The 16043-nt window shown below is 38.7% G+C and overlaps 1 protein-coding gene across 1 annotated transcript; it reads right to left on the bottom strand.

Annotated features, from left to right (window-relative positions):
* Positions 1-818: 818 nt before the first annotated feature.
* sh3d21 (SH3 domain containing 21) lies at positions 819-15563 on the bottom strand. Its single transcript, XM_042423574.1, has 17 exons — positions 15293-15563; positions 14589-14746; positions 14412-14469; positions 13267-13376; positions 12567-12657; positions 12405-12466; positions 12280-12319; positions 11692-11786; positions 11164-11265; positions 10750-10801; positions 7261-7311; positions 7040-7157; positions 4887-5052; positions 3953-4024; positions 3658-3854; positions 1606-1669; positions 819-1479 (listed from the first exon to the last, which is right to left on the bottom strand). The coding sequence occupies exons 1-17, from the start codon at positions 15294-15296 to the stop codon at positions 1447-1449; spliced, it is 1473 nt and encodes a 490-aa protein (XP_042279508.1). The 5' UTR covers positions 15297-15563; the 3' UTR covers positions 819-1446.
* Positions 15564-16043: the final 480 nt, after the last annotated feature.

Raw genomic sequence — 16043 nt, 5'->3', positions numbered from 1 at the left:
GTATTATGATTTATAGGAGTGCCTTTAGTGTGAGCAGCGCTCGTCAACACTGAGATTATTGAATCTTTTAGAGGTCCCTCAGTGAAAAAAGTAAAATGTTCACTTGCAGGGCTTTAAGGAAAATGCATTAATTTTCATATCTTTCAAAAGTTTAGAAATGTATGAAATACCAAGTGACCCTTTGTGCACTTTAATTTATTTCACCCCTTGTGCAAGAGGGAACATGCCCTTAATGACCATTATTCTACTGAGTTTTTAAAAATAGTACGTTCCCATGGCAATTTCAGAAGCACCCGGTCCCTGATGAGCTCCAGATGTCATCCAGATGTGCACTACAGTGGGCAACACTAGTGGACTTAGACAGAAACACACCACCACGAAGGACCATCACCGTCACCATCATTTGGAGCCAAAACCAAATCTATACTCCTGAGGTGTGGTCGTGATCCAAATATAGTCAAGTTAAATAATTCTCCCTATTATGGGTGCAAAGAATTTCTCATTAATTATCTTCTCATGTTCTCTACATCCATTGCAATGAGTCACTATGTTCTGAGTTTTGAGAGTGAGTCAGTTTTTCTCTGAGTGACATGGGATTCCTTTTCCGTTTCACTGCAAAAATGCTCTTGACCACAAACTCTGTTTAACTCTTGAGGCAGTTTAACAGTACTCTGCAAGGTCTTGTCTCATAAAAACATGAACACTGGTTATTTGCCGTAAATCTTATGTCTTAACACATTTACTTTCCTGAATTTAATACCAGTATGTGAGGTCACACGCCCCAGCTCACTTCCATAAATGCAGCAGTCACTGGAAAGTTGAAAACTTCTCTTTATGTAGAATACTAGACATACAGTGCCCCCCAGTGGATTAATGCATTATTACATTCTGGTATAAAAAATTACCTGCATGTCAGTTTTTGACAGTAGCATTTCAGATATTAATATTCTGGTAGATGACTTAAAAATTATCTTAAAGTTTTCTGAAAAAGACATCACAGTATTTTCTCCTATGTACAGCAACATATATATTACATATTTAGCTGAGGCATCAATTATGTAAATGTTAAAAGTTCAGTAAAACCTATGATGAATAACAGGAACTGTGACAGTTGAAATATGCAAAACATGAATTTGCTACCAAGCATAGTCAACTGATTACCAAAATTTGTAATTTCCAGCATTAGAATATGTAAAACTTTAACAGTACATCATTGTAAAAGTCTTTTGAAGGATCCAGTTTCCTTGATCTAGCTCAGGAATAGCTAGATCCTGTGTCTAATGTAGCCCTCGTTTGTGTGTCTTCAGTGGGAGAGCTTGCTTAGTCTTCTCCCTCCTCAGTTTGATTCCATGTCAAAAAAAATGTTCATCTTGTTTAAATTCGCAGTTCAAGGGCCTGCATGGGACCATGTCAGACAGCCAGCCCAGTCACAGTGTGTGTTTGTAATTAATGTTTCTTCTTCAGATCGTTTACTTCTTCCTGTATGAAAAGGACATTTTTTTTAAATTTATCAATCATACCACAACTTCTGTATTTTTTGTTGTGGCAATATGCAGTAGGCAGAAAGTACAGATGCATGCAAAACTCAAGGCATGCCTTACTGACCTGCAGTGCCAGCCGTTTGTTTCTCTCTTCCTTCAGTTCTTCTTTCACTTCCTGCATGTCTCGCCTGATCAAAAGAAACAGAGATGAAAAGAGGAGGTTGTAGACATGGGCATGTCTAAATAGGTCAACATGTACACTGACAGTCAGTCAGCAACTTACTATATATCAAACTTCTTTGGTTACATTTCACACCATCTGAACGGATTAATTAGATCAAAACAGAAATGGCTTTATTTTTGATTACTCTAATTAAGCACCTGTAGTGGACAGACATTGTGTAAATATATGATATATTGACCTTTCCTGTACACTTGCGTTTAATAAAACATGAAGAGTCACACTTATGATGACTTTCACTACAAAGATTTATGTCTTTGGTGGCACAATGTAAGACATTCAGCAGTCATCACGAGAGCGACTGTTGGCTCACAACAAATAAAAAGCATGCCGGTACTAGTCTGAGGAATGAACGATTGTCACACAGATAGCTTGTCAAAACATTTTAAGTATTTTTGGGTTCTTTCGCCTAAAAAAATATTCACTTGATTTGACTAACTCAGACTGCTAAAGCCTCGTATTAGCATCAGATAAACTTTTGCACAAAACAAGGGCAGTGGATTTTGTCCCCCATCAGTTACATTAAAAACAGATTATGAAGGGATCTTTAAAGTACATCAGTACATTTGGTGATGTTAAATGTCATTCTGTCTGTTGGTCAATCCACTATTTTGACCCAGACTGAATAATATCTCAATAACTATTAGATGAATTTCACTATGTGGTTGATATTTTTTGTTGTTTAGTGAAAAATCTTGACACTTGAATGGACTGCCATGAAATTCAGTACCAATATTCATGGTCCCCAGAATTGATTGTAATAATTTTGGTGATCCCAGACATTTCATGTAGTGCCACCATCTACAAGATGGATTGGCACGAGTTTTGGTACAGACATTGACTATCCTCAGAGGATGAATGCAACTGATTTTGTTGATCCAATGACAAATGTCAACCATGGAGTTTTGTGGTTTTTAGTGAAATATCTATAGTGTGGATTATCATTAAATTTGCTTTAGACATTCATGTTCCCCCTCAGAACAAACTCTAATGACTTTGGTAACCCCCTCACTTTTCATCATTGTCATCCGGTCAAAGTTTTAACTTATCCAGTACTTGCAAAGTTTACTTTTCAGCTGTACTTTGTGTTTAGTTCTGATTAGAAAATGTTGGCATAACACGCTAAATATAGTGAACATAGAAAACATTACATGCTAAACATCAGCATGTTAGCATTGCCACTGTGACCATGTTAGCATGTTGATGTTAGTATTTAGCACAAAGCACAGTTGTGCCTAAGTACAGCCTCACAGAGCCGCTAACGTGGCTGTTCCATTAAAAACAATCTCCGAAATGGACAATTCTATTTGAAAAATGTGACACCTACAATATGAAGACAGGCGTAAGTGGATGTCATTATGAAGCACTCATTTGAGCAAGGCGTTAGCTGCAGTCACACTCTGTATATTTTTAGATAATGTGCATGACGCTCAAATGGACATACACTTTTTTAAAATGCATGACCCTTTAGATTCACCTTTTTTAAAAGTACATTGGTTGAATTCACATGTTAATGGCTCAAAATAGGTTCAGCTAAGCTGCTAAGATATCATGTGTCTATAACTGCTCACAGCAATGCCCATGTTTACAACCAGGCCTCTGATGTTTCATATCCAAATAAATCAAAGAGACAGGAGATGGGGAAAGATCTAACACTGGTCAGCCCACTTTTTTCTGGATGGAGCACTTATGTTTTGTATACAGTTTGTATGCTTCTTGTATGTTTTGATAAGTCACTTCCTCCACTTCCTATGTATAAAATGTCCACAACATCTCAGCCAGGAAATATGGAGCATTTAAATGTTTTGAAGTCACTCTATGTGATTCAAAATGACAAGACAGTTATAGTATATTTTTATATTTAAAATATACTATAACTTTAATTTTTTCTTTTAACACCTCTCAGATAAACTGAATCAGCTGAGTAACACTCACTCATGTCGTGTCTGCAGCAGCTCCAGAGCCATCCTCAGCTCTTTGATCTCAGTCTGCAGGCTTTCTACAGTCAGCTCTTCGTTATGGGTTACAGTTTTGCCGTCCACAACTACTTTGGGTGGTGCTGGTCGAAGTGGAGGTGGTGTCCTGGGTCGAAGATCAGGCTTTGCAGGTGATGGCATGAGATTTTCTGTACCCTGAAATGATTAAGGTGACTTTGCATGACATTGTACAGACCACAGAACCACTTTACGTTAAACCATGGCTAAACTGAGACTAGTGTGGTGTCACAAACCTTTTGCAAGCCAGGTAATTTCTCTGCCTGGAACTTTTTTGGTGATACTTCTGGTTCTGTCTGGTCAGAGGTCTACAGAGAAGAATCAGCCACAACCTTAATGGCAATCATTTCTAAGAATCATTCCTCACAACATGCCTTAAGAACTTGATATCTCCAGTATGCCAGTTTGTTGACTGGAAACTAAGTACAAACAATGAAAGAGTTAGGAAACACCACCCTCATAATTCACCTCTACTTCAGTGAATTAATTCCCTCATTCCCAGAATGACTTTCAATGATCCCATGATATCAAGCCTGAGCTTGTTGCTGTCAGTGAAAAGTGGGCACTCATGAAAATCACTTTGAGCTTGACTCTTGCTCAAACACACCTTGTTGCCACATTGCAGTCTTATCTATTGAGGTTGGTAGTGCAGAAATGATTTCTTCCTCTCTTACAATGATTTTTCCGTGTGTGACTGTTGAACCTTAGCGCAAAACGGGCATGAGCAGAAACGGAATATGTCTGGGGAAAAAAAGCCTTTTGTCTAACAGTTACCACTCGTGGCATACTTTGTAAAACATTTTCTGTCATTGAACCCGAAGCTGTGCTGAAAAAAAACCAAAACATACCACCAAACAACAAAATGGGTCTAAAAACGTAAGGCACTAAATGTGTTTGTGTCCATTATCAGGAAGTCTGTCATGCACCGCTGTAAGTACTCTTACCTGACAAGTATGCACTAGATAAAGAAGGGAGTGCCTCATTGTTGCAGTGATAATCTCAAGCTGCAAAGGTTATCTATAGAAATGCTGGGTAATGGTTCCTGCCACAGTGAAGGGTTCATAATTATTATGTGATTTTTCTCTTGATTACTACTTTTTTCAGCTCAGGCAAAAATCACCATATGAAAAGTAATAAATCAATATCAGTTTGTCACTAAAGTGGTCATACTTGTGCTGCTGTGACCAGGCCTGACGGTGGTCTCCTCTGTGGGGGTTTGGCTCTGTTAGCTGTGGGATGGCTCAGCTTTTCAGTCTGAACGTCCACTCCATCAAACTGGTCGGTTTCTTTCTCCTCTGGTTGTTTTGGTGCAGAAGCCACATCACCATTGGTTCTACTGAAAAAAATCAAGTAAAAAGCCATCATATTTAAAGGACAAGTGTGTAAATTTTAGTGGCAACTAGCAGTGAGGTTGCAGATTGCAACCAAATAAATAACCCTTCCCTTCAATCTCCTCTTCCAAGCATGGAGGGAACCTACAATGGCTGCGAAACTTGCAAAAAACGTGAAAGGCTCTCTAGAGCCAGTGTTTGGTTTGTCCATTCTGGGTTACTGTAGAAACATGATGGTGCAACATGGTGGGCTCCGTGGAAGTGGACCTGCTCCCTATGTTGTAGCGATGCCACGGTGAGAAAATATTCCCACCAATTAATACATTTGTGACAACACAGGTGTTACTGGTTACACTGGACATTTTACAAGATGAGATATTCGTTGATGACGCTCAACATCTGTAGAGTGCTCACCTGGATCCTTAACATTAGAATTTTAGTTTAGATCTTCCCCTTACTTAAGAGTTAGTGATGGCAGGAAGCCGGTCTGTGACGTACACAGACATGAGGATGAGCCAGAGGACAACCACCACTTAGAACCAGAACCGGAGCAACCCGTCTGCCATCCAGAGAGAAAGACACCAAGGGCAAGCTGAGCAGGCAGAGAGCGGGAGAGTTTCTGCCGAAAAACAAGCACCGAGACCTGGGAAAACATGAGAGCAGCCGCTCGCTAAAAGCTACATGTGTTTACCTCAGAGAGCAGGAGGGGGCACTGATAAGTGAAAATGAACTACATGGGTTTTATTTTTATTAAAAATAAAGCAAAACGACAGTATGGGCGGTGAGCAAGTAATGTAATCAGTGTATGCCCGAACACCGTGTAACACCAGTAACACTGACTACCACAGCAAGCCTACTATGTAGATATAAAGGGCTCATTCTAAGGTAACTAAAACATAATGATTCTTATTTTCATGGGATTATGCACTAATTAAAACATACTCATGAATATTATATTCCATTTTTGCCAAGTCTGTTCTGCTAGATGCCACTAAATCTTACACGCTGGTCCTTTTAAGTAACAAAAAAGTCACTATTTACTGTAAGTAAATGAACGATGGGAAAACATGAGCAAAATGATCTGAATTTCTTAAATTCTCTCCTAATGCAGTTGTGTTGCAAAGGCTGTTTGTGAAACTTTGAATGTGGTTAGCAGTTTCCTAAATTCTGGTACTTGCAGGTGCAGAGCAAGACAGCTGAAGTGTTGAAGTCTCTCTGTATGTCTTATTTTGTCCTGGCACATGTTTCACTTTCATGGCACATATACGTTATGAAATTATGGCAGGTCTCTAGAGTCTCACCCACTATAACCTTTACAAACTGGCTTTATCCGATGTGAGACATTTAAATAATGAGCCTGGAGGTAAAGGTCTGGAAGACTGAGCTTTCGTAAACATGAAGAAGGATTCTTAAAAAAGCAGGAAAATGATCCCTTTCCAAACGTATTTGTTTGGAAACAATTTTTAGAAAAGCTTGTTCTCCACCAGCAGCCCCTTTAAGACAGGGCAGTTTTTGTTTTCTCAGTCTTGTGTGTGTGTGTGTGTGTGTGTGTGTGTGTGTGTGTGTGTGTGTGTGTGTGTGTGTGTGTGTGTGTGTGTGTGTGTGTGTGTGTGTGTGTTTGTGTGTGTGTGTTTGCTCAGGAAACAGGAAATGGGCTGCCCTCGTCTGTTTAGGCCTGATCTGACTCATCCCAGAGTTTCCACTGAGCCACTAAAGGTTGGGCATCCTGGCATTCTTCTTTAAGGACACCATAGCAACCAGTGGCAGCAACCAAAACCTTTAACATCTAAAAGCTCTGCTCCTGGCGCCAGACCAAAGAGGAGAAAGTGTTGCTGACATTTCCTAAAGGCCCTCTGCTTTAGAAAGGTTGCAACTGAATCACTATTCATGTTTCAGTAAAGGTGGTCGAGTGGTCTCTGATTTGGGGGACAATTCATCAGTAAGTCTTGAGTGCGTGAGACACAACATCAGAGATGCTTTGGTATCACTCACTTGGGTAAAACCTTATTAGGTTTGTCTTTGACTGGAGGTGGGCTGGGCTTGTTCATGGATGGCAGCTTGACTTTGGTTGGAGGATTGCTTCTCCAGTCCTTAACCTCTGTTTTATCATCTGTGAAGCAAATTCATCACATTACTTCACAACATAATTTATCTTTGGATGGAACGTGTCCCAATAATGTTTTAATTATAACGAAAGCAAATGCCATTAATACCTTTTGTCTTTGTTGGACCACCTTTTTCCATTGCTGAGGTGTCTGTCTTTACTGAAAAAGGATAAGTGAATGAACAATTACCAAAAAGTTGCATGTTGTATGTAAATAGCAGTTAGTTAAAATAGTAAAAGTCTGCTTGTTGTCACATTATGGAACTGGCTGCACACAATGATGCAGTGACATCCTACATTAGGGTTTTGTCAGACAAATGTCGCTTTGATTCGTTTGAATGCTATCTTGAACATTTCTGCAAGGCATTTCTCAGGTATCATTGTGTCTAACCACAAGACTGGAGCAGGTTGTTGCTAAAAGAGAGCTCGCATGATCAGCAAACCTGCCCTCGATAAATAAATGCTAGCTCTCACATGTTACACAAATGTGACTTCCCCTATGATAAATGAAAGGACACATATACTGTACCCATTATGTTGATATCGCCACTCGTTTTAATACAGTCTAATATTGTTGTCGTGATTTAGGAGAACTACACTGCTTTTAAAAGCCACAAACTTATTTTATTAGTTGGAGCAAGGAGTTTGCTTTTTTTTTTACTCCAGAAAGCATTATAGTTTAATGTGGTTGAGGAAAAAATGCTAACAGTCTTTAATTGAGCTGTAATCTAGTTTAAGAGCAGATGCATGGGAAGGCAATGATTTTCACAATACAGGAGCAGTCCAGGTCACAGCTGTATCCAATAGCACTGCAGTAACAGTTCCCGAGGGTCTCAACAAGTTCTTTAGGGACAGTTACTCTGGCTCAGCTCAAACAAAAAATACAGCCCCTGAGAGGACTTAGCCTTGGAGACTGAGAGAATTGATGCTTAAATTATGAAACCTCAGTGAACTGAAGGCAATGTGAGAGATCCCAAATGAAAGTCTAGTGCTTATTGCAAACCTGAGTTTGATCTTAATATATAAAATATAAGCACAAATCTAAAAAGTACAACTATTCTTTTCTATTCTATTCTATTCTATTCTATTCTAGCCTTCAAGAAAAAGAGCACAATAGTACATTTAGAATAGTAAACTCAAACTCAGAGATGACTAACGGACTGAACGAGAACACAGGAAGCCTACCTTGAGTGTTCAAAGCATTGTGCAACATTCCCTCTCAAGCAAACCATCCACAGAGCTGTAATAGTAGCTACAGTGCTGCTTCTTGTGCTGGTTGTGAAAATCTCTGTGACAGAGCTCTCCTCAGCTCCCCCCACCCCCTTGTTTCCTCCAAGACTCCTGAACTGTGTCACATGACAGCCCCAACCATCCCCCATCTCACTATAGTCTGAGACTTCCTGTGAAATTCTTGTGAGTGATACTGTGTGGAAAAAACTGCTGTAATTATCATAATGTGGTGGAAATGCAACATGTCAGCCTGTGCTGAGATTCAGTTACCTCAGGTGATATTGTTGAATAACAGAGCACAATGTGTGGCAGTGTTGTCACCTGCCTGTTGAACCACTAATGATTTGAGTATGGTTCATTCCGTGTCAAATCAGGTAAGGTTGTTGCAGCACTGTCTCAGATTTTGTTCAAACCTTGTCTATATCATGAATGGGTCCCAAAACCAAGGCCTATAAAGTATTTCTGTTCAAATCCTCATATTTTTTTTCAGCCCTTGATATTATTTCATTTTTATAGCCTCAAAAATGCTTTATCCGGGAAGCCATGTTTGGACATTAATATCTCGAAAAGTATTGTTCCTAGCCTCACCAAACTTTATAGGATGGCAGACAAACATGTGTTCTGTATGCCAAAGCCATTAAAAGCCTGTACTGCATGCCATTTTATTTTTATAAGGCCCTAGATTGGGAAAAAAGCGCAAAATTCCTAAATGAGAGTGATATTGAGGGTACTACAAGCCCACATTTTTGCAACAGTATGTAATCAATCATTATTTTTTCTGGAAATACAGTCTTTCATTAAAAAAGCAAGGCATGATGATGATGATTTTGGTCATTTTCATAGGACCAAAATGGTATGTTGGGTAGCTAGTAAGAACATAAAAATGTACATGGAAATTGCTTGATTTATGGTTATTAAGAGTACAGTTTTGGGACCCAAACATTATATAGACAAACTCTGAACAAAATCTAAGACTGTGCTGCAACCGCATTCCTGGATTCTGCCTGATTTGACACGGAATGACCCGTATGCATTTTGGATTTCCAACCAAGGATTGAGGATCAAAGGATTGGAAGTCAAAAGATGTAAAGGAGGGACATTTTTGTTGTTTTGCTGGTACAAAAGTTTGCTAAACCTGCAACTTTGCACTATAGATGGCACTTCTCAGCTGAAACTAGAAACCACATCCTCCTCTGAGGCTTGCAAATTTGATTTCTACAAAGGATGTTAATGTGCATTCACTCTCTTGATTTATATTTGCAGCAAAAAAATGTGTTAATACATTAACAACAAACATTTAGCATGATTTTAACATTAACATTTAAGTACCTTTTTAAGTAAAGTTAAGGAAATTCCGATATCAAAAACATTCTTTAGAAAACTGTAAAAAGAAAATCAGTTATCATGAACAACCCAACACTACAAAGGGTTTATATTTGCCCTTACCAGCGAATGTGGGACACACACAGTGTAACAACATCTAAAACCTGGGGCCTATTTGAATTCTTCTTCATTCACTGGTTATATGTATAGTGTGGCTCCTTTTTTATAATGTAAACGTTTTACAGATTTTGTGTGAATAAAAACAGCATTGCCTTTTAATTAAGAATTAGTCAGAGAGGCAATAACTGTGTTCTAGTTATTCAATGTGCACTGCAGGGCAGACAACATCTGCCTGTCTAACCTCCTTTGCATACCGACTAAATGAATACTTATAGTCATGATATCTGAACAGACCACAGTATGTCATAGACAATTTGTAATGAACCATGAAGTCAGGTATATTTAATCTAAAAGAACAAGATCACTGTGTCAGGAACATGTTCACATAACTCTTGTGACTCCAGATCATCGGCACAGTCAGTGAAAACATTTTCTCACACAGTTTAAATAGGCAGTAAAATATTATTTAGGCCAAAATAAGCACTGATATGATTCTCTGATTAATAAAGTGTGCTAGCAGTCATTGTAAAAATAATCTTCCTAACTCTTGTGTCATCGATAAGATTAAGCATCAAAGATGAAAGGAGGTTGGAAAGACGAATTCAATAAATTACATATGTAGAACAATACTGAAAGCTCAAAGATTCTTCAGGAGCACATCAAAATAATGACATTGATGATCAGGGGACCATTTTGTCTGTTTTTCTACTACACACTCAAAAGCACCCAGCCAGTAATACTGCCAATTTCTCCATCTGCTAAAACAACAATCCAAACTGTCAGCACAACGCCAGGCTAAACAGCACTGCAGCCAGAAGTCATGAGTCAGAACCTCTAAAACATGAAGCCTTGCTAGCCACTCTAGTGTCAAACAACATTTGTTCCTGCGCCGCTCCATTTGATCAATGCTGTTCTGTTCGCTTACCTGAGAGTTTCTTGTTGATGTTGCGTGCAGGCGGTTGGCTTGTGGTCCAGGACTAGAGGAGGAGAAACGGAAAACTCAACAGGTTGGCAAGTACGTTCCCTTGTGCATTCAAGACACCTCTACTTTACGCACTCTTTCCACTGAGGGGATTTTCAGTGAGTAATTCCAAAACAGAGGAAAGACAACCCTGAGTCACTCTGTATTGACTGTAGACTTGCCAAGGTAGATAAATAGACATTATGTACTCAACATTTTAAGGACATTTCAAAATAATAAAGTAGAGCCAATATTAATTACTATAGAGCATGTCCATGGTTTCATGGTAGCACAGTGCAATAGTCAAACCCGTCTTGAATATGGTTAAGTTCCAGTCCAGCAATGATATTTTTGAGATAGTGCGTCAGGTCCACTCACTTTCAGATTGTCCACTGGTGGTATCACCATGACAAAGTTATCAGGGAAGAAGCCGCAGCGTCCGTTCAATTCTCCCTCCCACCAGCCATCATCTTCTGTTTCCTTCAGATGGAGATTAAAGAGTCACATAACCTCAAAGACATGCAGCACAGTCCTCTGGGATGTGAAATTGCTGCACAAGAGGTTACCAAACGGTCAAGCAAACCAAACTGCCAGGGCACACAATTGATTGTTATGTATTTATCTTTTAAAGCTATCTTAGAACTATTTCTCTTCCATGATATCGTACAGTATGATTTGGTATCAGTCACATTTGTGTCATTAAAACATTTGCGTCATCATGTGCACCATCGCACAATTTCCTCAAACCCAACCGGTTGGGCTGGTTAAACAATATGATACACCTGCAGCTACTTTGAAAGGAATGAAATGACACCCAGAGGAGTTGTTGAGTCTGTCAAAAGAATGACCTCAAAGGATAGCATGTCAGAAACGTTGCCACAACATAACAAAAAAATGCGCTCAAACCTTTCTCAGTATTACAACAAGGTCTCCTTGTTTCATGTCCAACTCATCCTCTGCTCTGGCCTTATAGTCAAACATGACTTGGCAACACTCCACCACTGAGGAAACGTATGAGAGTTAACAGTTACAAGCCTAACAGAATACAAGCAGGAAAGTATACTTTATGTTTGATGGGAATAGAAGGTTTCAGCAATAATGACTGATTTTATCAGCCTTGCATGCAACATCTCACATGACTAACTCAAAGAATAACCAAACAGAGGGCGTAAGAAACTAGAGATAAAAGTTGTAAACCCTTGATCCCTGAGGGATATTCCACTCTGACGTAGCACTTTGTTCGGTGACTACTGAAGCTACGTTGCCATAAATATTTATTTTTGACCCCACCCACAAACCATTCAGCTAGAAGTACCGGAGTTACCACTTGTCACATGTTGATGGTGTCAGGGTATAATTAGACCCGTCTAGTGACTTTTGAAATGTTCAAAAATAGAAAGTGTCTAAAATGAGGATATTCCATTAGTGTTTATGATTTTGCAGTTTAAGAAGTAGCTTTATAGCAGCTTATGATGAGACTTAAGAAGAACTTACCATTTTTTGCTTTGTTCCTCACACTTGCTCTTTGAGATATCTGTAAGGAGGCAAAAACAAAATACATGAAGTCAAAGGAAAACAATTCATACGTAGTTAGACTGAGTTATTTCTGTGGTGCATACTTCTTTATTGAACACAGCGTCTGTGAGTTTGGGTCTTGTCTTTCCCTCATTGTATTTGCCGTCTGTAAACAGAGTATCACCAATAATTAGTTTAGTTGTTTTTCAATGTTAATTTAGATTAAAAATGAACAATAAAAGTACACTAAGTTTGGGTTTACCCACCTTTTGGGGAAACAAAGATTTCTTTGACAAAATTTGATGGAAATGCCCCCACTTTTCCATTTTTTATCCCCATCCACCATCCATCTTCAATCTGTCACAGAGACAATGTACAGCAAGAAAATACGTGAGAAAACATGAATTGTTTTAAAGACAAATACACATTGTGTAGCTGTTAGCACTTTGCTAAAACATGAACATTCATTACACATTCAGGAGATTACCAACAGTCTGTTAATGATCTCTGGCTATTTGACAGTATCAACGTCCACATGATCTTTCAGAACTAGTCTGATCAGTTCGCATGAATTTCCGTAATGCTGCAAATTGTCCGGGAAACATGCTTTGTCAGCCTGGCAGCCAAATATAGAGCCCAAGCACTAAATGAATACCATACAAAAAATGTTCTTTATTTACCCAGAGAAGATTGGCTGAGCAAACATTTCACCAACGCCCTGCTTAACAAATTATGCTTAGGTTTTGGCTACTCAGCAGCTTCAGCAGCCAGCAGCAAAGTGTCTTGATTCTGGGCACCTTTACAGTAGCCGAATATTCAGATTTTTACCAGCAGGGATTCATACGGGCAACCAGAAGCTTAATCTTCTAACCATTGGGCTACCGCAGCGTGTTTGCAGAGTCAGCTGAGTCACTGTTTGGTTACTTGTGAGTGTTTGAGCAGCGATAAGAGGGAACTCTACTGTACCTCATTGATGATCTCTATAGTCTCCCCAACAACCAGCTCCAGCTCGTCTTCATTCATGCGGCTATAGGCAAATGCTACCTCACATTTCCTCGGCTGTTTCATCCTCTTTGCTGAAAAGACAAAGCATCACCGACCACATCAGCAGACAGATGTGAAGTTTATAATCCAGTGGTAATGCTGATTTTTAAAAAAAAAAAAAAAAAAAAAAGAAGAAGAAACTTCACTAATGGTGTGTTCAGCTTAACAGAAGGCAGTGTGGTCAAGTCTCAACAGGAGAGTGCTTCGACTGCAAAGCACTTTGCACGCATTTATGTGTCTAACTTATCTAATCCTTCAAAGGGAATGTGTTTGTTTTATCTGCTTCATTTTCATATATTATAATTCGTTTTTGTGTGGCAAGGATGTGGTAAACATATGTTTACAGTCAACTCCGTCGCTGCAACAGTGTTGCTGAGTGCATGCACCACACTGACCACAATTTAAAACACTTATGTCTTTAGACTATAAATGTTGCAATAGATAAACCGGCCTGTTTTTGAATAGCATTGTCAAATATTTTCATGGTTTATATTTGGTCTACTTAAGAGAGTTAAGGGTTTAAAAGTGTAACGTGTGCAGTTTTTCAAAAAAGATATCTATTCTTAGTAGAATAAATTTAATCTAATAATCTCTAATTGACTATGTCTGACACAACAATGCCAGAATGCAGTAAACTTTCATCTGGTACACATACAGATCTAAACAGTTAAGTTATTTGCAAATGAAAAGTTTCATTCTAAATTGAGATATGGGCAATTTGAAATCATTGGCACAATCTCTCAATAAAATTATGGATGTTATTAAAGTTAATTCTATTGTGGGCAAATATCAAATTTAGCAGTTATGTTCTAGTTTGAAGTAATTGCTTGTATTGGCATATAAAAGCAAAAGGTGTTGGAACAGAAATGTTGTACTAGATCTTAAAACTGTTCATTTTTGATCCCATGAAATATTGACTAATGAAATTTACAAAGTAAAATCATTCCAGAAATGAATATAGTTTTCAAAATGAGACCCTTCACACATGCTTTGTGTTCATTTCTGTTTAAGCTGATGACATTGAGGAACAGATAAAGAGTGCTGAGAACGTAGACTTAGCATTGTACTTTTTCTAATGCTTCGTGGTTCCCTCTTGCTGTCACCTATCAAATAGACCGGTACCTCCTGTAATGAAAAAACAAAACAAGGTATATTTAATGCAGGTGGATGAACATGAACCTAGATAAACACACAGTGCAGCAACAGTGCAATGCTTTGGGTTGTACAGTTTTACAGTAACACACCTTGACAAAGTTGGCAGGGAAGATGCCTCTCTTTCCTCTCAGCTCTCCCTCCAGCCATCCCTCCTCACTGGCCTTGGTGACGTTTTTAACCACATCCCCCATCCTCACTGTTATCTCGTCTCCCATGGTGCCCTCGAAGTCGATCAGCACCAGCACCTCTGCAGCACATCCGTAAATGGGGCAGAAAATTAGATTCTTTGCACAAAGGCTGGCATACTTGCCTCACATGTGATGTGTTCTGACATTTCAAGACAAACCTCTACACAGTGGAGGCTAGCTAGGCATTATGGGCTATGAGTGAATGTGGATTATTGCAGATGAATTATACTTTTTTTTCTGTCACTAATCATTCCTGACAAGCGGAAACACAGTTTTACTGTACAGTTTCTCAGTTTTTGTGAAAACAAACCTGCAACATTAAGAGAACTTAACACTTAACAGCACTAAAAACCAACTAACATGAAACATTATACATACATATCAAACACAAATACATTCAATGAAAAGTTATACAATAGTAACCATATACTGTACCACTGCTTTAGTTTTATTTGCATGCCAAATTAAAATCAATGGCATTATGTGCAGACACAAAGCAACAAGAATTTTCCATCAAATTCCCCAATTACCACTAAACAAAACAGCTGAGGGTCAAAAACATCAAGAACATTTGTCTACGAGAAAAAACAATCATGCTGACTCACCCATTGTGTCCGTCTTTAGTTTCTTTTTTCCTCAGATTTCAATATGTAATTCCTTCACAAAGCAGCAAAGAAACTCTTTAAGTAGAAGGAGAACTGAAAGAGCGTGGCTTTGTTGTCTAAGTCTGAAATATATGGCAGCCAAGGCCCTTCTTCCTGCTTGTCAAACATTAACATTGAGCAACTTTTCCTGAGGCTAATCATGGCAAGTCAACAGCAAGGAGTAGGATGGGTCATACAAAGAGTGAGAGAGAGAGGGAGAGAGAGAGAGAGAGAGAGAGACAGAAAGAGAGAGAGAGAAAGAGAGAGAGAGAAGGAGGAGAGAGGGAGAGACAAACAGGTAAGACAGGTTTTTAGTGGAAGAAATGAACAAAGCTCATAATAAGTGTGACTAAAAATGGAGTATGAGAATATACTGTAGTTTATATGCAGCAACAAAAATATTAGAACACAAAACTCTATATATATAATATAAACAAGCATTACAAATTCACTTTAATCCAGGTTTGTTGACCTCTTTCATTTATCTCCACAGGGTGTCTTTACAGAAATTCAAAGTCAGTATAAGTCAGTATCTCATTCATGCTGTGCAGAAGAGTTTGTGTGAGTGTACTGTTGTTTTCGTACGCCCCTTGAGGCAAAGTGGCTGACTTCATAGAAAGCAGAACTGAGATATCCAAGACTGAATTTAACAAATCTCTTCAATGTCAATGTCAATATCAAAAAAACAAAACAAAGGAAGGGAATAAAATAC

The sequence above is a fragment of the Thunnus maccoyii genome, chromosome 10 (assembly GCF_910596095.1).
Source record: "Thunnus maccoyii chromosome 10, fThuMac1.1, whole genome shotgun sequence".
In the NCBI taxonomy this organism is placed as follows: Eukaryota; Metazoa; Chordata; class Actinopteri; order Scombriformes; family Scombridae; genus Thunnus; species Thunnus maccoyii.
The sequence above is the reverse complement of the archived record's forward strand: the minus strand, read 5'-3'. Positions and strand labels throughout refer to the sequence as shown.

Coding starts and splice junctions, on each gene's coding strand:
- sh3d21 (XM_042423574.1), bottom strand. Junction 12,467..12,566: donor AATCTTTGTTTCCCCAAAAG/GTGGGTAAACCC, acceptor CTCTGTTTACAG/ACGGCAAATACAATGAGGGA. Junction 4,025..4,886: donor GCCTGGTCACAGCAGCACAA/GTATGACCACTT, acceptor TCTTCTCTGTAG/ACCTCTGACCAGACAGAACC.